The 21,663-nt window shown below is 43.4% G+C and overlaps 1 protein-coding gene across 2 annotated transcripts in view; it reads left to right on the top strand.

Annotated features, from left to right (window-relative positions):
* The window catches only part of DDX11 (DEAD/H-box helicase 11), a 593,235-nt gene that overhangs the window by 209,183 nt on the left and 362,389 nt on the right, over positions 1-21,663 (top strand). For both annotated transcript variants that reach the window (XM_069228147.1, XM_069228146.1), the window contains 2 exons: positions 11,276-11,383; positions 13,716-13,803. In XM_069228147.1, coding sequence (XP_069084248.1) covers positions 11,276-11,383; positions 13,716-13,803 — 196 coding nt within the window. The remainder of the gene's footprint in view (positions 1-11,275; positions 11,384-13,715; positions 13,804-21,663) is intronic.

The raw sequence follows: 21,663 nt of genomic DNA, 5'->3' as shown, positions 1-21,663 counted from the left end.
TATAACAATTTTGCTTCTTTGTCAAGAAAAAAATGCAATTGTATGTACCCAGTAAACTTATTTAATCACTGTAGCAGCAATATTAATAATTGTGTATACAGATATTTAAGTAGGTGCTCCGTAAAATGGCACAGGAACAGTGTTTTGTGACAAAAGTGACCCAAGGTGCACTAGTGTTTGAAACAAAAAGAGGACAATGTTAACTGAATAATACTTCAATTTGTAAAAAAAACAGATTTCAATTTAAGTACAGATTTCAAGATTGAATATTATATTGTTACAGTCAACATTTAAGTATGTGGAAGTTGCAGGACCCTACAAGAGATGCCTAATGGGGTCTTCATCAGATCACATGAAGGTAGCAACCTCCCATACAAATTGCTTCAGAAACAGGAACAAATCCATGTGAATCTGATTTTAAAGACCATAATGTGTCTAATCTCATGAGTTGGCTCTGGAGCATGGCCCAGATGCGGTCACCTACATTAAAGTTTTGCGAAACCACATGTTTATGTGGTTATTATTGCTGTTTATTTGGTTCACAAGATGTTTATACATTTTGCTTTACAAGGAAGCAAAATGGTTAGCTCCCCCCTCCCCCGCTTCTCCCCCAGTGAACCACTGTTTTCTATTTTCTGTTGCCTTCCCAGATTCCCAGAAATATCAGATTGCCCCTGATTAATTTTCTTTTAAGTGGCAAAAGGTGACTCATGGGTAGCTGGAAAAACATTTTAATGGCTGCAAGTCTCCCACCGTAGAGATTAAGCATGGAATGCTTGTGACAAGATGCATGTTGTTTGCTAATGGGGTAAATTAACAAATGACCAGGCATTTTGGAGCAGACTTACTTAGGAGATATGTTCGTTGTAGTGAAGCAAATGGATTCAAGTATGAATGGGAATGTATTTCTTTCTCCAAACGAAATAATTTAATCTATCTCCTATCACTTAATAATCAAGCTATTCTTGGGCACTGCTTTCTTGAATAGAGGTAGGGTAGTTCTTGTTCTTGTTTAAATAGATTGTAGATCATGCTCTGTTATTCACTGGCAGGAAGTCAAGGGGCCTGGATATGTATGCCTTGTAACACAGCACCTGATAGGATTTATTTAAATGATGAAGACATATGGCTACTTGTGATAATTTGAAAACCAATTGCAAAAGAACCTGGTTGACTTGACTGTAGAGAGTACAAAACTAAGCTGTCAAGATGTGCTTGACCTTAAACACAAATTTAACTATGCCAGGCAGCCCTGAAAATGCTTATTTGGTCCCTATGAGGATGAAATTAAAATCCCCCAGGTTTACCCAAGAGGCTTATCGGAACAAAGGCCCGTTGTATTTTCAAAAGTTGACAACACAGTTCCTTCTATCAACATCTTCACAACTGATCCCACCTTGCCTCTTAACTGGCAGAAACATAGAGGGTGATCTCAGGGAGCAATGGGATGAAGGCTCTGTAGACCTTCATCTTATCACTGAATCAAACTATCTGTGATCTAGAAAATTGCTAAAAACTAAACTTTTTAGGAAAGCCTCCTTTTCCTAAGACTGTTCCATAGGACTACAATGTAGAACGTGAGAAGCTGAGACCCATCTCACTTGACTGGGCTCTAACAGTATGGCTATAATTTCTTACTAAGCATATGCTTGATTTCTTATTTCGGTAAGTATTATCTTGCCCTCTTTATCATAAGATAACTGGTGCTTTATATAACACCTTAAATAAATATATACCTTTTGTAATCGGACCCTCCTGTATCTTAGAACGAATCGTCTGTGAGGACAATTTTACTGTATTCCTCCCCCCCTGCTTCATCTCTCCTATGTGCACGTATTCCACATTCAACCATAACTTTGAATATTTTACTCTCACTCTCCTTTGCAAACATACCCCTTTTGCCCCTTCCCTTAGATCTGCCCCTTACTTTCTGTTCAGTCAGTTCATATTCTGACTCAGACATGGTTTTTTTCCACCTGGATTAATTTATCTCTTTTGCTCAGACTTCCTGTTACTTAACCACACTAGATTCTGTAGAATTTCACAGCACGTTTTTCCCGTGACTATCCCTGCGTTGCCCATTCACCTGCTCTCCTGTCAGATCCACAACCTTTCCATTCATCTAAAGTTCGTCTTTTTGTCTCTTTGTTGTCTGCAAACATAGCTGTATTAGTAACTTCCTTTCTCCACAGAATCACACTGTCTTTGCTCTGTCTGTCAATTCTGCATTTCTACTTCACTCAGTCTTTCTGCCTTCACCAACTTCTGCTTATTCTTTCTACATTTTTCTGTCAGTGCAGCTTAACTGCACTCTGGTGATAGGCCGTGCTGTCTGTCCATTGACTGTCTAGCACCACCAAAAGAGCATTATGAGTTGGTTGGTGCCATTCGTACCTGCAAAGGGTTTTTTTTAAGCGACCTTTTGTAGTCCGGTCTTAGGATCATCCTGATTGAATGCCTTCTTTAGAGCCCCTTCAGCCATCTGAGGATACTTTACTGTCCGTGAGATAAATTGCAGGTCAGCTGAGTTGAGGCAGACTATTAGTGCTTCTCTGAGCATACCCTAAGGTGATTCCAGAGAGGGCAAAACCAACTGCGGCGAAGGCTAAGGGTCAATTTGATTTGCAAAGGCAAATTACATGAATTATGTATTCCTTTGGGTGGCCACACAGCCTACAGTCCCCTTTACCTTCTAATCTCAACCAGGCATTTGCATGTGTGTTTGAGGGTAAAATCTCCAGTTGGTGTTTCAGGTATTGGCCTTGTATCCTGCTGCTTTAAGCTACTCTAGATATTGCTGCAGTTGCAGAGACTTATAGCTGTTTAGGACTATCCAGGTGTGTGATCATTTGTCTAAGATTGCTTTGTCCTCTAAAGATGATAGAATTTTAGATGCTTTATTTGCAACTCTTTTAAATATTTCATAGCTCAGTGCTGCAGACCATACTTATGCTAGGATGAATCTGTCAGTTGTAAATAAATAATCTCTAGCAGGTGAAGGTGTTGTGGTTAATGGTGTTCTTCTCAGAGGATTTGAGTATGTGGCAGAAATTAGCAAAGGCCGCATGCCTCGCTAGTGTGTGTTTTACAAGGTAAAACTCCAACTTAATCTATGCTTGTGATGTGTAGCTAGGGAGTTGAAAGGTATGTGTGTATATCCTTGCTATGGTTGTGTGCCCGTAGGGCTTTGCTACCTTATGCCAGAGCAATCTAATTTGGCCCATTTAGTCTGATTGATTTTGAAGATGGCCTGTAGGATTATTTTTGGACCTCGGCTCCTGTGATTTTATCTTTGGTTCTCTGCCAGTGTGTGGTGTTGCCGTTGATTTGAAGCGTGCTGTCAGCACCTTCAAACAGGACAATTGGAGTGCTTTTTTCCTTAGATGAGGCTCCCCCTGCTCCTGCTAGTGTTGCCGGTGCACTTGTGTGTGTATTAAAATGAGCATTCAGGAAGATAGCCAAGGATTCCTCTGAGAGGCTGGATCCCAAGCGGACCTTGAGTGGATTTCTTAAAACATTTACCGTTCTCCAGAACACATTGGAGTTGTGGTCTTAATGTCCCAAATTAGTGTGGCCCAGAAGGCCTTTGTGTTTTGTGTCTTTCCTCTCCATGCTGCCAGTTGTATATCCTTTTTTGAGCATCTCAGATTCGCTATGAGGGTTGCATTATATGGAGATTTCCACACTGCCCGCAGGGCCTTATTGATTTTGTTTCAGTTCTTTCATTGCTCCTTCCATGTAACCATTGCAGCTGTTTGGTTGGTGAGCTGCTGGTAGAGCCCTTGTTGGTTTTACTCTTGAGGCATATTGTTTGGTAAAGTAGTCTGTGAACGCTCCCCTGTTGTCCTTTGCAGAATTACTTTTGCTCCTGGTGATTTGTGGGTGATGTTCTGCATTTTGAGGCAGTGATTCTGTTGTTGTTGAGGTCCACTTAACTCTCTTTAAGACGCCGTGTGTTTATCCACTCTCAAAGCAAAGGCCATTCCTAACTCCTGAAGCAGTCGGTCACTCTTGGATCTTGCTGCCTTTTTAAATGAGTGTACGTACTACCTCAGGAGGGCTTAGAAGTGCTGTCAGTGGTGCAGTGGACCACAGTCCCCAGAACTCCAAGCGCCTGCAGGAGTTGGGACCTGGATCAATTGGCACTGAAAAGCGCACCCCTTGCTGTGACCTGCTGGCTCAGGTGCTGTCAAAGCTGCAGTTAACCACAGCCCCCAGAATCTTAAGCGCCTGCAGGGGGTAGCGCTGAAAAGCCCACTCCTTGCCGCAACCAGTGGACTGTCCCTGGGCACAGCCCAGGTGAAGAGCAGGCCTGTCTGAGTCTGTCCATGGCCGGATAAGGCTTAGCTGGGCCCTGTCCACAGCCTTTCAACTTCTCACTGGGAGAGAGGGGGTGAGCGGGGCGTGTAGTATTCTGTACGCTGTCTGGCATAATCTTCAAGGAAGTAAGTCGCTTTTGTCCTCGTATTGTCTGGTCACCCCTGCCTCAGTGTTTGGAACCGGGATTTTGGTTCTGTTTTAGCTCTCAGATTTGTGGGGCCCAAGTGCTTTCATCATGAGGGGGGAAAAAAAGGTGGTAAATCCCAAACCCATCTCTGGCTCTAACAGCTCAACTAAAGACACTTTCCTCGCGAGATCTGCGGGAGTCCTTTCTAAGGAAATTGATTTGACTGACCGTCAGTTGTCCCTGGATCTTGCTGGCTGTACCACTACTTTTACATCCTCTGATGCTAACACTGAGGCTTTGAGGTAACATACTAGGCCTCTGAACTTCTGTGTCTGGTTCTGCAAGTGTGCCGGCTCTGCAGTCATCCTGTATCCACTTCCCAGTTGCAAAGCACAGGTCTAGGCTCTTGACCTCTAGACCTGACGTCACGCAAATTAAGGCACTGAGTTAAATGAGAGCAGTTTACTTTTCACCATGAACAAATTTGTCCACTCCCCCAAGCCCTCAAATTCTCCCCACTTGTACTGATAGGGGTTGTTCATCTATCATAGATTTCATATTTGTCTCTGTCCCTCTCTTTTTACTGATGTCCTACTTCAATAGATCACATAGTGTTTTTAACGGCCATAATCTGGTTTTTATCACCCTTAGCTGGCAGTGATCTCTTCTATCTTGTGCTCAGGGGCCGCTTGGAGTCCATTCTTTATCAGATCAGCGTAGGCGCATAAGGTGGGCAATAATTGAGCCGAAACTATTAAAGTGCTCCCGGTTTCATAGTTGTGCACAGGACTTTTGCTGCTTGTTTAGAAATGCCTGCTAGTGATCTATCTTTCTTAAAGGCCTTTGGGAATATCTCCAATATTACAACTGAACTTTTATCTCTCCTGTTTCGAACTCTATTTCTTCTGACGTTAAGATGACCTTACAGCACAAGTATGGAATGATCCACCTCAAACAAGCACATGGAAAAATAGCTCTTTTTTTCCTTTCTTTTTTTTTTTGGCACATTGTCAACCAACCTTGTTTTGCGCAGGTAAATGTCATCATATTGTTGCTAGCCAATGGGTTTCCCGTTTTAGAGGTATATATAATAATCATTCGTTCCTAGCGGAGGCATTTGTACCTGCGTCACTCCCACATGGTAGATCAAACTTGGTCTTCAGTTTAAAGGGAATAACTAAGGGAATCCAGGGCTTAACAAGGAATAAGGCCCCAGGCTCAGACGGTGTCACTCTGGATTTTTTCCTCAGTGATACAACTGTATAGGGCCAGCCTTAACCCAGATTTTAAATGCTTCAGTTAGAGAGGACTACCCTCTTTCTTGATCCTCCTCAGTTATAGTTCCAGCCTTTAAAAAGGGGGATAAAGGTAACCCACAGTGCTATAGACCCATATTCCTTATTGACTCTGTCATAAAGGTCATAGGGCGTGTATTGTTAAGAACAACCAAATGGGCACGGAAATTCTACCATTGACCAGTGCCTGAACCTATACCTAGTTGTTAACAAATACCCTGTTGCCTGTCCTGAGTCCCTTCACTTGGCCTTCATAGACCTTGCTTCACCTTTCAACAGGGTTAACTTGGACAAAATGTGGGTTATCCTTCTGGGAATGGGGGTTGACCCTAATATTGTTGCCTTTTTGTGGGACCTTCACGCCCGTACTACTGTGTCAGTTAGGTATTCAAGTCAGGCAGCCCATACTGAATGTTCCAAAACTGAAGGAGGGGTCAGACAAGGCTGACCCCTTTCTAATTTACCCTTTTTATTAAAAGTCATGAGCAGGTTCTGTTGGAGTCTGAGGTTGATTGCCCCCACCTAAGAAGTGTCCGCTCCCTGTTTTATTATGAGGATGACACATTCCTGATGGCAAGGACCTCGAGGGGAATGCAAACCCTTTTAAACTCCTTTGATACCTTCTGGACAAGTTAGACCTGGCAGTTAACTACTCTAAATCTTTTGTGATGGTGGTGGGTCCTAGTTCGGTCAAAACGCAATCTTTTAGTAGTTGTAATCACACAGTTACTAAGGTCAAGGCTTTTTCATATCTATATGTTTTGTTTGACTCTAACATTACCTGAAAACCTTTGGTGGCTTCTAAGAATGAAGAGCTCCCTAGATCTGTTGTCGCAGTTTTTTAGTTGGTATCATGGTTGGGTAGTAAACCCCTTAAGAACCTGGTGAAGATTTATCAAGCCAGATGTATCTCGAAGGCTTCAAATGGCAGCAAGATCTTGCGTCATGTGACACATAACCACTTTCAGATTACTGATTTTTTTTTTTTAGCAGCAGTTACTTTGCGTTCACTAGAGCATTCCTTCACTGTGTGTCCATGAAGGGTTGGGGGTAGTTAATTTGAGCAATTTCTTTTTTAGCTCTCTGACCTTTGTTGGGCGGGATCAGACTGTGGACTTAAGAAGAACTTAGCCTGAATAGGTTGATGTTAAACGACTTACACTTGATGGCGCTCTTAAAATCCCTTACATTAAATATATTAAGGACTCCTTTATGCATCTGGGGAGGGGGTAGGTTTGTTCTAACCATAAGAGTATATGTAATGCAGACAGATCCTGGGCGAAGGACAACTTTTTAGAAAGAAGAGCATTGTCTGGAAGCCCACGGTTTGGAGGTATGTGTTGTTGACAAAGACACAGTCGATGGAGCATTATCTTGCGCTTGATAAAAACCACAGAGACCGCTATTTGCTCATAAGGTTTAGGTTTAATCTTCTGCATCTTTTGATAGCTTCCCCCTAAGGATGTATGTTCCTGGGTCTGTGGGTGCCTGTGACCATGCGTCTCCGCAGGATACCTTTCACTTTCTACATTTTTTGTTGAACCTAGAAGAACTTGTTTTAGCCTGCTATTGAAGGGTAAGGTTTTTTTTTTTTTGTTTGTCCCGCTTTAGTATTTCCACAGATGTTGACTGATGAATTTCTTATTTTTAATGTTGTCTGTTTTTAATATTTATCATGTATTCTTAGAAATTTGCAGAAAGATTTATTGTTTTTTTACTTATTATTATTGATAGTCTACTGGATGATATGTGTACCCTGACCTTGTTGATTTAATGTTTTTATAATTTGTGCTTACTTCCAGGATCAAGTGAATCCAAATAAAGTAAGAAAGTTGAATTTAGAGTTTAACTGGGTCACGGAGCCTGGAGCATAGTCTATTAGGGAGTGAATGAACAGAGTGGGAGGGATGCCTTCTAAGAATCGACTGTTGAGGAGCCGTAGACCCTGGTGCTCTAATTTGCCGAGCAAGTTGTGTCCCTTTTTATGTCCTTCCTGCAAAGATTTATCAATGCCTGTATAGGAATATCCCATTGATCTGTAGCAATTCCTGGCACCATGTTTCCTGTTGAGCAATCACTACAAAGGTTTGCAGGTAGCTTAATAGGTCCGTGTCATCTAGTTTGCCCGCCAGTTTGTGTATGTTACATGAACAGATTTGAGAGATAGTTTTACTGGATTCAAGCCTGCCTGTGTGTTCTAGGCTGGTTCACTTCAGAATTGATGACTGGTTGATGGTACTTGCAATTCAACCCCTCTAGTTATTCAAAGTCTCTTGCAGGAGTTCTGCTGTTTTATAGTTCGTTGATTCTAAAGCTCTCATTTTGCCCACTCACGGTTGCATTATACCTTTTGCGTTCTTTAGGACTGAGTAGGCGTATGATGACTGCCTGTGTTCTCAGTGTCGTCACCTTTGGCTCTCCTCAGTGGGTGTGGGTACCCTGGTTCATGATAGGTTTGCACTATTATTCTGCAGCCTCTTGAATGCATTCTGTCTCAAAGTATTGTCTGGGCATTGTCGGAAGAGGTCCCGGTAGCCCTAGTTGATTTGCTTTGGTACCCAAGGGTAGGGATAATAATGTGGATATAATCGATGTCTGCAGAGGTGACCAAGGCGAGAATTGGGAACTGGTTTAACAATTTAAGGATGTTACTTCAGTTTAGAATATCATTGCTTCCCATTGAGCAGTATGCCGGATTGAACAGAGTTGTGCTTGATTCCCCCTTTTTGGAGGTTGATCCTGCGTGCAGATGTTCTCCTTTCCGCCACCATTGGGTTACTGAAGATTCCGTACTCCTGCTGCCTGGGGGTGGAAAATGGCCCATGCATGGTGTTTTGAAGTATTCTTTTTGATAGAGAGAATCTGTTGGAGATCGTTATACCGTCCATCGTCTGAGCTGTGATTTCATTGTCAAGCTTTGTTCCTCCCTTATGTTCCTCAGGGTTTGTGCCTGATCCCAACCCGGGTGCTCTAGGCATCTTGTCTTGCTCCTCTTGTAAGGAGGTTTCATGTATCATGGGGGCTGGGTTGAGCAGCTGAATATGGCGTGTAGTCTAGCCTCTTGATATGGTCGTGAGAACTGACCTGAGTCCTGTGGGAAAACAAAGTGCACTATTTCTGTTGACATTGTGTTGAATGATACTTATGGTTGAATGTTTTGTTCTGATGTGTCCTCATTCACTCTTGATCGTTTGGAGGCCTTTCTGGTGCTAAACATTTTTTTTAAGATGGTGTAATTCCTTAACCAATTTGTTTTGGGGAAGTTTTTGTTTCTGGATTTCCTCTTTTGCTCAGTTTTATTTTTGGTCTTGCTCCTGGGTTTTTAGCCGCAGGGATTTTCTACAGTATTTTCCCTTGAGATTAGTTGATCTTGATTTGTATTGGCCACCTGTACACTGAGAGAGTTTGTATTGTATTGTACAGCCTTTCTATGGTCATTCCTCTAGTCGCATGAAGACCTGATTTCTGGGTGCCATGGGTGTCCTGTCTAGGCTTGCGAAATGCCCTTAGGGTAGACACTTTTGGTAGCTAATGGGTTACTAGGTTTCTTCTGTCCTGATGACTACTTCCTGGGAAATGTGGCATCTGGCTATCCAAGAATGCAGCATTCTGCCCACTCCCAACATGGCAGAACTCCTCTCTTGGCATCCAGAGCTCCTTAGCTCAACCCATAGGTGTGACTACTGGGGTGGGCGGTTGGGGTGGCTGGCTACCTAAACAATTAAGCAGCCCCTCTACCAAGTGTTGGGCATTTGCCCTTCAAAGGCCACTTCTCTTTTGAAGTTCATGTTTTGGGCTAACATCCGTTTGGCTTCCTGCAAGAGAGAGGCATCCTTTGTTTCCTTTCCTGGGAGTTGTTCGCACGTCTCTCTAGGAGGGCAGAAAGCTGGCTTGGGGGCAGACCCCATGTGCAACTGTTAAGGGCACACAAGAGTAAATGCAACAAAGTGATAAAAGTTGAACACTACAACAAGTTACATTAATTTCGAGTTGAGTATCAAGGCAGGCTTATTGTAACAAGTTGTTTGATACCTTGGAATATCAACTTTGTTCACACTGTTCTGGTGTAAGTACAACTAAAGGATCAGCCATGATCATGTGAGCTGAGCCAAAGTCTCTCTCCCGGTGATTTTCCCATTTTGTCTGGTGATAACTGTGCTACCAAGGCTTCCCATTAAAATGGAACACAAGAATAAGGTGCAGTGGCATGAACAACATAGAGCCAAACAATAATTGCATAGAAAAATACTATGCAATAGTACAACCCAGACAGTACACAATGCAACAGCAACACATGCCAGCACAGCACAACACCACTTTTGTAAAGTGAAAAGTTATTTTTCTAAACTCCATTGCATCATGTATTGTGTAAGAATATTGATGTAACAAATATATTTGGTTAGGTTTTGTATATGACATGTTGGGTAGACTTTTCACTATATGGTGGCTTTGTATCATCCCTCTGAGGGTTATAAAGCTTATATATGGCTTCGCCTGATACCTCTGGGTATCTATGACCTCCCTTGGGGTACATGTATGTACATTGTGTACTTCAGTGTTGAGGCGCAATGTACACAAAATAAGGCCTGGGTCTGCAAAATAAAGTTCTACTTTAGCAATCTTTCCCATGTAGTTGAAATGTTTAAAATACCCAGTTGTTCTAATTAAGACTTTAAGATCTGTCGAAATGTTGGTGACTCATTGATATTTTGCCATCACTCCACAGATGTAATTGGATACATATTATAAATTGCACCAAATGTTGTTTAACTTCAAAAAAGGTTATTTTTTTTACAGTTTGTTAGGTCAAGTGTTTGCCATTATATGTGTACGGCATCAACTCAGCCACAGTACAAGATTATCATCCTGCAGCTGCTCACACAGCATACTGGACAAAGAATGTGTCTTCATGATCAAAGTTGTAATTGCTCTAATTATTGTTTGTTTTTTTAATAGGAAAATGCTTCTGTCACACGGAAGCACTTCCTCTGAGACATATATTGTGCCAGTTTGAATTCTTTGTGTTAGATTCCCTGGTAGTTAATAATCAGTAATGCAACCATTTCACATGTAACATTCTGGTATTGCGTATTGAGCCATTTAACTATATTATTTGATCCAGGATATTAATTCGGTCTCTGTCTATTCCTTTCTAATGCCATCCAGAGGTGTTGCCAGTAAACCTAGTCCAAGGCTTTGGCAAACAAATTAGAACATGTCTGCTCTTTATGAAATTTATTTTGTGACATAAATTGGCCCAGTTTGGTGGCAGTAAAGTAAAAATACAGTTCTTCATCCAGGCCACATTACAGAAGCAGGGTGACATAGTGCTAAATGCACTAAAAATAATTAAGAAGAGAAATGATGCCAGTGCATCACTGTTTTGCAAATTCTAAATTAATTTGATTTTTCGTTTTGAGTTTTTCAAATCTAGACACTTGAATGCCTTTGCACATGACACATTGTACTGATGTGATTGTATTTTACATTGGTAGCTCTTTTGCAAACCTTGTTTCTTGTCTTCCAATTGCAGATCTACTATTGTAGCCGAACACACTCTCAACTGGCCCAGTTTGTGCACGAGGTTCAGAAGAGTCCGTTTGGCAAAGATACAAGAGTGGTATCATTGGGCTCCCGGCAGGTACCTATCATAACTTGATAAGGAAAGATGCTTATGTTTGACTTTCTGCTTAATTTGTATGTAGTGTTACAAATGATAGTTGTCAAAAAAACGCTAGTGTTCAGTATTGATGTAGAATAACAAATGTGGATAAGATTGCTCAAATCCAGATACAAACTAACATAATGCTGTAAACAATGAGGTTTTGCACTGGTTGATATGGTGGAGTGAGGGTACTGCGTCACAGGTGAAGGGTTCTGGTAGGCAGGGTAAGAGTGGTTGAATGAGGATTATGGTGAGGATTGCAGCAGTGAAGTGAAGGATGTGGCAGAGCTGCTGCTGCATGAGGGGTGTGATAGCAGAAGTTGCAGTAGAAACCTACAAGTGATGGTCTGGGATTTTAATGGTTTTGATGTAAAGCAACATTTTGACATTTCAAATTGTTTATTGTACACACAGTGCACAAACATAGTACTATTCCATATATTCAAATTACATCCACAATCAGTCCACCAAAAATATTGATTTGAAACTGTTTCTACTTAAAAAAATTAATTAATTTACACACATGTGCACAACAACATTCATCCTCATTAAAGCTGGCTGTATTCATCTAATTTCTTTGTATGTTCTTAATAACCACCACCCTGGAAAAGCTACATACAAATACCAGTGAATATAAATTACTTCAGCTAAACATATTACCTCTAGAATGATGCACCTGGAACAGCAAAACAGCAAACCTTAGATATCTATTGTAACAGTAGTTTCCAATAACCAAGGGCCGTGGTCAGTACCTCACTAGGCTGACGTGAGACAGCAGCCTCAGGCTGCCACCAGCAGATAGGTGGTGCTTAATCGGAAACAACGGCATGAAAGCTACCTATTGAACGGACTATGTCAGTGGTGCTGTGTGGTTTAGGGAGGCTAGTGAGCAGGGTAGTGTTTGGTACAGGAATGTCTTGAATTTACACAAACGCATAATAGGAATTGTTCAGATATTCTTCCTTTACATGCTGCTTGAAATTCAGATGGCAGTCTATCAGATTGTATAGGTTTAAGATAGTGGGTGTTTCATGGTCAGCCTGAGATTTGAGGAGCTACTGTTTGAGTGTACCATGTCTCTTTTAGGTTGCATTTCACAAGGGTGGTAGGCATCAATCTTTGGATGGTGAAAAGACGATTGCAGATGATCTGTTTGATTGACCGATAGCACTTTTAAATGCAATTGAATGTTATTGGCTTATCAGGTGTTTTGTGAGAAAGTTTTTGACTACTTAAAGGCTTCTCAGAATTCTTCCAGCATTAGAATGGGTGATGTCTGAAATTGATCTTCTCAACTGGATAAAGGGCATATAAATGTTGAGACAAAGGTTAAGGATTGGGATAAAAAGAGAATTTACTAAGAAGCAGCATTGGTGGTCACTGGCTATGATCTCAATAGAGAAAATATTAGCATGTTTGCTTGTTTATTTTTTGCTTTTTCAAAATCATCATCCAAATAAGTTCCTTATGTAGCACACTCGAGATGCATAGTCAATAACAGGGTTGATCCTCCAAAACACTGAGTTAAGCCAAGGAAGAGGAGTAATAAGTGATTGTGAAACTTGTACTTAATACTGGAGCAAAGACGTTTGCAAGATGTTGTGTTCATTCTGTTACTTTCCTTATAATGAAGTGATATTAATTGGATTTAGATTACTCAGTGTACGTTTATGAATGAATCCTATTAAAAGTGGTGGTGGACCTGTTTGTTTATATATATATATATATATATATATATATATATATATATATATATATATATATATAATGTATTAAAATGTGTACACCTTTCAAAAAAATAGAAGGGTCTACTTTCCTTCATCATAATAAGGCAGAAATGGAAAGAGCTCCCCATTTATACTGTTCTTCCAGCTACTGTCAACATACATAGAGTTGCAAGACATTTATAGCCAGCACACCTGAGCTAAGTATACAGTGTTTATTTAAAATGCAAATTTGAAATCTGTACAGCATTAAAAGCAGCTCCTCTTGAGGCGTTCATCCTTAAAGATTACTTTTTAAATTAGAAGGTCCCAATATTGATGAAAATTAAATTAAACCTATGAGTGACCTCTCTAGGTATTGGTAATATAAAGTATTATGATAATCATATTGTGGGCTAGGAATACAAAATGTGTTTCTTTCTTCTTTAGAACCAAGTAATTTGCTCAAATAGACATTTTGTCCCTGTGTGTGGATAAATCACGAGTGTAACTATTATACCATTATTTACTCCAATATCAATATTTTGTAAACAAAGTGAAGACACATTTAAGGCTGCTCTATTCTGAAGTGTTATACTTTACAGAATCTCTGTGTGAATGAGGAGGTGCGGAATCTTGGTGTTGTGCAACTTATCAACGATCGCTGTACAGAGTTGCAGAAGAACAAACACGGTAAGTAATGAAGTGTTTCTTGACATTAATATACAGTTGCGATGGTTGAGAAAAGGCAGTAGTTAAGTTACTACTGAGGCATGGGCTTATGTGATTTTCTAGCATTCCTGTAGATTCTAAAGGTGGCTTTTTTATTGTGATAACTCCTTTGTTCTGCAGATCGAAACTGCAGCTTTGTATTACATTGAGGTGTTGCTTCCAAGGGCTCTATGGATAAGAGAAAAACTCCTAGATCAAAGTGACCACTGTGGGATGAGGTCTAAACATGCATCCTAAAATGTGCAGTCCACCCCTGTGTGGAGGATGGCATTCAAATACGTTGGGATTTGTAGGTATAGTAATTATTTTAAGGAAAATCGAATTCATTACAAGTAAGGCCTTGCAGTATGAATTGAATTGAGGCTCTAGGGCTTGAGACATGCCAGAACTCTTAAGTTGTCACATATGAGGTGTGAGATGTTCGTCCACAGTTCTGATTTTTCTTTTGAATCTGATCTTTTTGTTACCACAATGCTGAACCTTCAGTGGTACAGAGAGTGCTTATCCTCCCAAAATGGAGGCACTGAAATGCTCTGGGGATATATTACAGGCACGTTTTCAGAAAAGGGTTGTGGTCTGTTCATGAAATTGTCTCTTGCAAGGCACTGTGACTACAGTAGTTCAAAAAGATGTTGGAGTTCTGCAGGGATAAAGCAATAACAAGTGAATAGGGTTAGCAGCAGAGACAGGCTGGGATCATGACTAACACAGGAAATGGCCAGTGATCATAAGCCACAAATACCTGTCTCTGATGGATATTTCTAACCACAAATCCCCCACCCTGTGAATTTCCACCAGACTGGATCTGTAAGCAGTGTTCCTGCTCAGTGGTAGGTGGTGCCGCGTGACTCCAAATTGAGGCCATTCCGCCCTGGAAGTGACTAATGGAGCCACATGTAAGAGCCACCCATGTGCAAGTACGTCAGTTACTTTCTTTCTGCTCCTTTAGCAGCAGATCCAGAGCTCCTTCTGTAAAGAATATTTTCATCAAAAACAATTTCAGTGTGCAAGGGATGTCACCCCCTAAATCGATTTGATTCAAACCTCGAATGTACTGTTGCAAACAGATGTCTGCAGCAGATCCCCACAACAAGTGCCTTGGTGTTTACAGTCTGCCCATTTCCAGATCTTGCTGTGCCGCAGCCTCTGCTGAACCCATCTAACTCAGGTACACTTCACAGAAGTTGCACCAGCCTTTTTAATTTGGACTTTGACCCTGTCCAGATGTTTGGAGATGTCATTGGTGGGAATGGGAAAGGCTTGGCCCCACTCTACCATGATGGTGACCTGGAGGTATAGAATGCTGGATACCTCACCTGTTGTGGGGCTAGTTTCAAACTGAGGAAAGCACTTCATATGCTGCTATTAAAAGGAGGTCTGCTGAGGTCATTGACCTTTACCTTTTCACTGTGGATTTAAAAACTAAAGTGTTGAAAATTCGTACCGCCTGGCCAGCCTGACTGAGTTGCTGCGCAGATGGGCTCCTCTGTGTTGTGGACTCCCAGTCCACTGACAGGTCTTCCACTACCATAGACCTGCCCCTGGATACCTGGACTTCCTAACCCAGCACCCAACACTTGAAAGTCTGTTGGTCGAGGTGAGCACCAATGGAGTTAACCTTAAAGACTTTCCTACCAGGGCACGTGACGGAGAGAAATAGAGTGGACTCTTTCCAAAGGTACATTTTCTTCTCAACTAGCCTTGCCTTGAGTCAGTCAACACGTGCTGTTTATTAGGCTGCAACACCCATGCACAGTTGGACATTGTTAGACCTGACAGCCTTAGGGTGGTCACCCCTAACTTTTTGCCTGCCTCCCTCCACTTTTTGGACACTGTTTTTTGCTGGCTTTTAGACTCTGCGCACTTTACCACCGCTAACCAGTGCTAAAGTGGATATGCTCTCTCCCTTTAAACATGGTAACCTTGGATCACACCAAATTGGACTATTTAGTATTACTTGTAAGTCCCTAGTAGAGTGCACTATATGTGCCCAGGGTCTGTAGATTAAAGGCTACTAGTGGGCCTGCAGCACTGGTTGTGCCACCCACTTTAGTAGCCCCTTTACCTTGTCTCAGGCCTGCCATTGCAAGGCCTGTGTGTGCAGTTTCACTGTCACTTCGACTTGGCATTTAAAAGTACTTGCCAAGCCTAAAACGTCCCTTTTTCTACATATAAGTCACGCCTAATGTGTGCCCTAGGCAACCCCTAGAGCAGAGTGCTGTGTGGGTAAAAGGAAGGACATGTACCTGTGTAGTTTACATGTCCTGGTAGTGTAAAACTCCTAAATTCGTTTTTACACTACTGTGAGGTCTGCTCCCTTCATTGGCTAACATTGGGGCTGCCCTCATACATTGTTGAAGTGGTAGCTGCTGATCTGAAAGGAGCAGGAAGGTCATATTTAGTATGGCCAGAATGGTAATACAAAATCCGGCTGACTGGTGAAGTTGGATTTAATATTACTATTTTAGAAATGCCACTTTTAGAAAGTGAGCATTTCACGGCACTTAAATCTTTCTGTGCCTTACAATCCACTTCTGGCTGGGTTTAGTTGACAGCTCCTTGTGCATTCACTCAGACACACCCCAAACACAGGGTACTCAGCCTCACTTGCATACATCTGCATTTTGAATGGGTCTTCCTGGGCTGGGAGGGTGGAGGGCCTGCTCTCACATAAAGGACTGCCAGACCCCATACTGGGACCCTGGCAGACAGGATTGAACTGAAAGGGGACCTGGTGCACTTCTAAGCCACTCTTTGAAGTCTTCCCCACTTCAAAGGCACATTTGAGTATAAAACAGGGCCTCTGCCCTACCACCTCAGACACTTCCTGGAGAAGAAACCTGAACCAGAACCTGCACCCTGACAAGAAGAACTGCCTGGCTGCCTAAAGGACTCACCTGACTGCTTTCTACAGAGGACTGCTGCCTTGCTGTTGCCCTGCTGTCTTGCTGATCTCTTCCCTTGCTGCAGAAGTGCTCTCCAAAGGCTTGGATAGAGCTTGCCTCCTGTTCCCTGAAGTCTCAGGACCAAAAGGACTTCTCTCTTGCAACTGGACTCCTTGTGCGGCGAAATATTTGACGCACAGCTTGTTCCGCGTTGAAAAATTCACCGCACGCCGAACCGGAAAGACGCCGCTCGACTTCGCGAGGAAAAGATTGACGCGGCGCCTGCAGTGCGACCAGAACTTCGACGCACGGCCCGCCTGGACAACGCCGCCCGACTTCCAGAGGGGAAATCGACGCAGCACCTGCCGTGAGGGAGAAAATTCCACGCATCGCCTACCGGAACGACGCACAGCCGGTCAACAAGCCCAGGATTCCACGCACAGACCCCGGGGCATCTGAAAACCCTGCGACCCAAAGAGGAGACCTGTCCGCGCGCCGGAAATCGACGCAACGTCTTCCCAGCGTGAAAAATAATGACGCAAGTCCGTGTGTGAAGGGGCGAAACCGACGCACACACCATTTTCCACGCATCTCCTCCTCTGTGGCCCTTTGCGGTGATTTTTCACTCCAACCAGGTACTTTGTGCTTGAAAGAGACTTTGTTTACTTTTTAAAGACTTAAGACACTTCATATCACTTTTCAGTGATATCTCTACAATTTCTTATTGCATCTTTTATCGTTTTGACCTGCAATTATCCAGATAAATATGATATATTTTTCTAAACACTGTGTGGTGTATTTTTGTGGTGCTATATTGTGTTGTTGTATGATTTATTGCACAAATACTTTACACATTGCCTTCTAAGTTAAGCCTGACTACTCAGTGCCAAGCTACCAGAGGGTGGGCACAGGATGATTTGGATTGTGTGTGACTTACCCTGACTAGAGTGAGGATCCTTGCTTGGACAGGGGGTAACCTGACTGCCAACCAAAGACCCCATTTCTAACAGACATGTTGGAAGAAATCTTGCCTGCGAAAACTTATGAGGCTGTCTAACTCAGACTATTGAGGATGATCAAGATGTGGACAAATTAGTCATCTGCTCAGGCGTGGACACCACAGACTGTCTAGATAGGACCATGGGAACCAGTGTGGTGCTTCAACTAGCTTTTCGGGAGACGTCCAGGTGTCTTTGATGGACATGGTGTTTGTCAGCTTCTGTTTGTTTGGTGAGTTGGCAAATTTGTCCATTGATCATTTTAAATAGAGCTGGGACACAGCATGTTCGTTGTGCCTTTCAGCTCTTGTTAAGCAATCCCTTTAATAATTGTATCCTTTTCAGGGGTATTTCAGGGGCCCGGCACATAGGCAATGTCGGAGTCCTCCACCCACACAACAGGTCCTCCAGTCCATGGGCCCCACAGGCAATGGTCAGGCCAGCAGGGGCGACATCCATCTCAGTCTTCCCTCACCCTGTTTGGCTACAACCTCCAAGCCTCTTTAGAGCAATCCTACCAATGCATAGCTCCCCAGTAGGAGGCAGGATGGTTCGTTTCCTACAGGGGTGGTAACAAATCACATTAAACAAATGGGTCCTACAGATTGTCCAACGGGCCTACACCGTGCAACTGCTTTGTGACGCACGGCACCCGCTACCTACTTTACTTCTTAGGGGAGCACATGTTTGTTTTATGCCAGGAAGAGCATAAAGGAGCCCTAGAGAGGGTACCGGCCTATGAAATACTGACTGGATGTTTTTCCCACAACTGAAAAAGGACAGAGGCCTATCCAGCATCTTTGACCTCTCATTGCCTTTCCCTGCAAGGACAAAATTCAAAATGCACACCCTGCCCCCAAGTTTTCTCTCCCTGGATCCCAGAGACTGGATGGTGGTGTTGGACCTGCAGGATGTCTATTTTAGCATCCCTGTCCTACAGGGCCACAGATGCTACCCATGATTCAGCACTTAGTTTGCTGTGCTCCCTTTTGGCCTCACCAGTACGTCTCGGGTGTAAACAGAACCCAATTGTGGTGGTCGCTGCCCGTCTTCGGAGGTTGGGGTATGAGTCTACTCCCTACCTTGACCTCTGACTGTTTTTTTATTTTTTTAACATCTTTTAATTAAATCATAGCTCAGTACAGTATTACAAATCTAGTTAACGAATACACCTTGGTCTGAGGTATCAGTTTTCATTGGAACAATCATGCCTGCATAGGTTTTCACATCAATTCTCAAACCCTCTATTCATAATATGCCCTACGGCCCCTTATGAAGCGAGAGCTCTTGTGGTAAAGCCTCCTCCCCCGATTTCCCCCTTCATTCGCCCTAGGATCTCCCCTTACAGTCCTCTCTATCCACCACATAGGGATCATATTTTGTTGAATTTTCAGGGGCAACCCCTGCTTTGGTAGATCACTCGTTCTGCATGATGACACCAATCTGTGTTTCTTTCCCAAATGTGAACGTCTGGTGGCTCCGATGCCCCCCAGGATCGGGCAATCTTTCTTTTGGCTACCCCCGCCACTAGTATCAGCCAAGTCTTTTGATGTCTCTGCCAGTTCTCCTCCCCCGTTATCTGGAGGATCAACCATCTTGGCTCCCGAGAAACCGAAAGCCCCATGACCCGGGTCATGATGTGTACTACTTCTCCCCAAAACTGTTGTATTATTGGACAGCCCCAGTCCCCGCCTCACCATACCCCCTTTTTGCATAGGTCTGGACCCCCCGGCGCATGCGGTGCAGGCAGGGTCTAGAGTAGTATGACCTGTGAAAGATTTACAGTTGCACGAGGCGGAACCTCGCCCGGATTGCAACCTCTCTAGGGTTCTGAAGGGCATCCCGCCAGTCATCATCTTCAATTTGTCCTACATCTTACTCCCATGCCTCTCGGAGAGATTGCCGGGTGTCGTGTGAGTTATTCATTAATTTTTTTTATAGATCAGAGAAATCGCTTTCTCCGGCATGGGTCCATCAGTAGGCTGTCCTCCAGCGGGGAGAAGTCGAGAATCTATTCTCCAACATGGAGCTGCTTTCCAAGTGCATTACCCGTTGGATGTACTTAAAATTCTCTGATGGTCCCAGTTCATATTCAGTCCGTAGGACCACCAGAGCAATCAGTGAACCAGCCCTCTTGATATCTCCAAGTTTATCAATGCCGAGTAGTCCCGAGCCACGGAAGCTGTTTAATGTGTGAAGTTCACTTAGTTGGTCAGTACACCAAAGTGGAGTCACAGCCGTCAGTTTACCGTCCCAGCCCAAATATTTTGTGGCTTCTGTCCCCGCCCTCACTACAGCTTGTGTGTGGGGCAAGAGTAGGCGCTCCCCTCCCCTCTCCGGGAGTACAGCACAGAGGGGTAATCTTTTTCTCCCATTGACTCTCTGTCTATTCTGTAGTCGGGTTCCCCTATGTCCACATATACCCAGTCACCCACTGAGAGTAGTTGGGCTGCCCAGTAGCACACCTGTATATTAGGTATCGCTATACTTCCATCATATATTCCTATCTGCAATTTAACCAGGGATATCCGCAGACATCCTCCTTGCCACAGGAGCTTGCGTATTTCGCTATTAATCTTTGTAAAGAAGTCAGGAGGTACCTTAAATGGGGTATTTTGGAACACATAGAGTAGGCGAGGCAGGGGCATCATTTTAAATAGGGCGGCATGGCCCATCAGAGACGGGGGAAGCTTCTGCCAATGCTGGACATCTGCTCCAAGCTGGTCTAGTTGAGGATAAAGGTGCTTTTTGAGAAACTCTGTTGGGTTCTTTGTTACAAAAATTCCCAAGTACGAAAACCCCTCAGTATTCACTGGTTTCTCCCAGTTTATTTGATACCCGGAGTAGGTTCCAAAGAGCTGAAAAATGTGCAGTAGTCTATCTATAGACCGTTTGGACCTTGTGATGTATAGGAGAATTTCATCTTTGCATATAAAAGATATCTGGCCTTTCCACCAGCTTCCTTCGGGTATACCCCATACAGGGGATCCTGGCACACCCATGTGGCCAGCGGCTCCAACGCAAGGGCAAACAACCATGGCATAGTGGGTAACCCTGCCTAGTTCCTCTGTGGAGCATAAATGGGTTGGACAATACCCCTTCAGCTCTGATCCGTGCCTGGTGTCCAATATATAGCAGATGAACCCAAGGACAAAATCCGGGGCCAAACCCCAGCATGGCTAGGACAGCGTGGACATAGGACCATTCAATACTGTCAAAGGCCATCCTGGCGTCTAGTGAAAGCACTGCCTCCTCGTCTGCCCCCGGGACCCCTGTAGTATGCAAGATCCCATATAGGTGCCTTAAATTTAACATAGTGGTTTTGTGTGGCATAAAGCCAGTTTGATCCTTATGTATTAGTTTGGCCATGTGTGGACGTAGTCTATTAACCAGAATTTTTGCTAATACCTTGACTTCTGGGTTCAATAGGGAGATGGGACGATATGAGCTACAGGACGTTGGGGGCTTGCCCTATTTATGTAGGCCCACTATGGTGGCGAGTCTCTGGTCTTCCGGAAGAACTCCCTCTATCTTAGCTGCCTGGAACATTTCCAACATATGGGGAGCCACAATATCTCTCACGCCCTTAAAGAGTTACACCTGGAGTCCGCTAGGGCCCACAGCCTTCCCTGATGCAATCTCTCCTAAGGCCTGCTGTACTTCTTCCACTGTCAGTTCCTGATCTAACAGCTCTCTATTGGTCCCTGACAATTCCTCAAGCGGGAATTCTCGCAGCAGCTCCTCACAGTCCTCTCGGGTAGCGGTTGTCTGGGACGAGTATATACGTTCACAAAAGGTGGCAAAGGCCTCTGCTATATTCTCACTTGTGGAGTGCGTATTTTCCCATCGTCACAGATCTCCGCAACCCAGTTCCTGCTGCTAACCCTTTTTTCTAGCCATGCCAGTAGTCGCCAACCTCATAAATCGACCCTTGCATA

Source organism: Pleurodeles waltl, chromosome 4_1 (assembly GCF_031143425.1).
Source record: "Pleurodeles waltl isolate 20211129_DDA chromosome 4_1, aPleWal1.hap1.20221129, whole genome shotgun sequence".
Taxonomy (NCBI): Eukaryota; Metazoa; Chordata; class Amphibia; order Caudata; family Salamandridae; genus Pleurodeles; species Pleurodeles waltl.
Note: the sequence above shows the minus strand (reverse complement) of the source record. Positions and strands in the feature narration are given on the sequence as shown.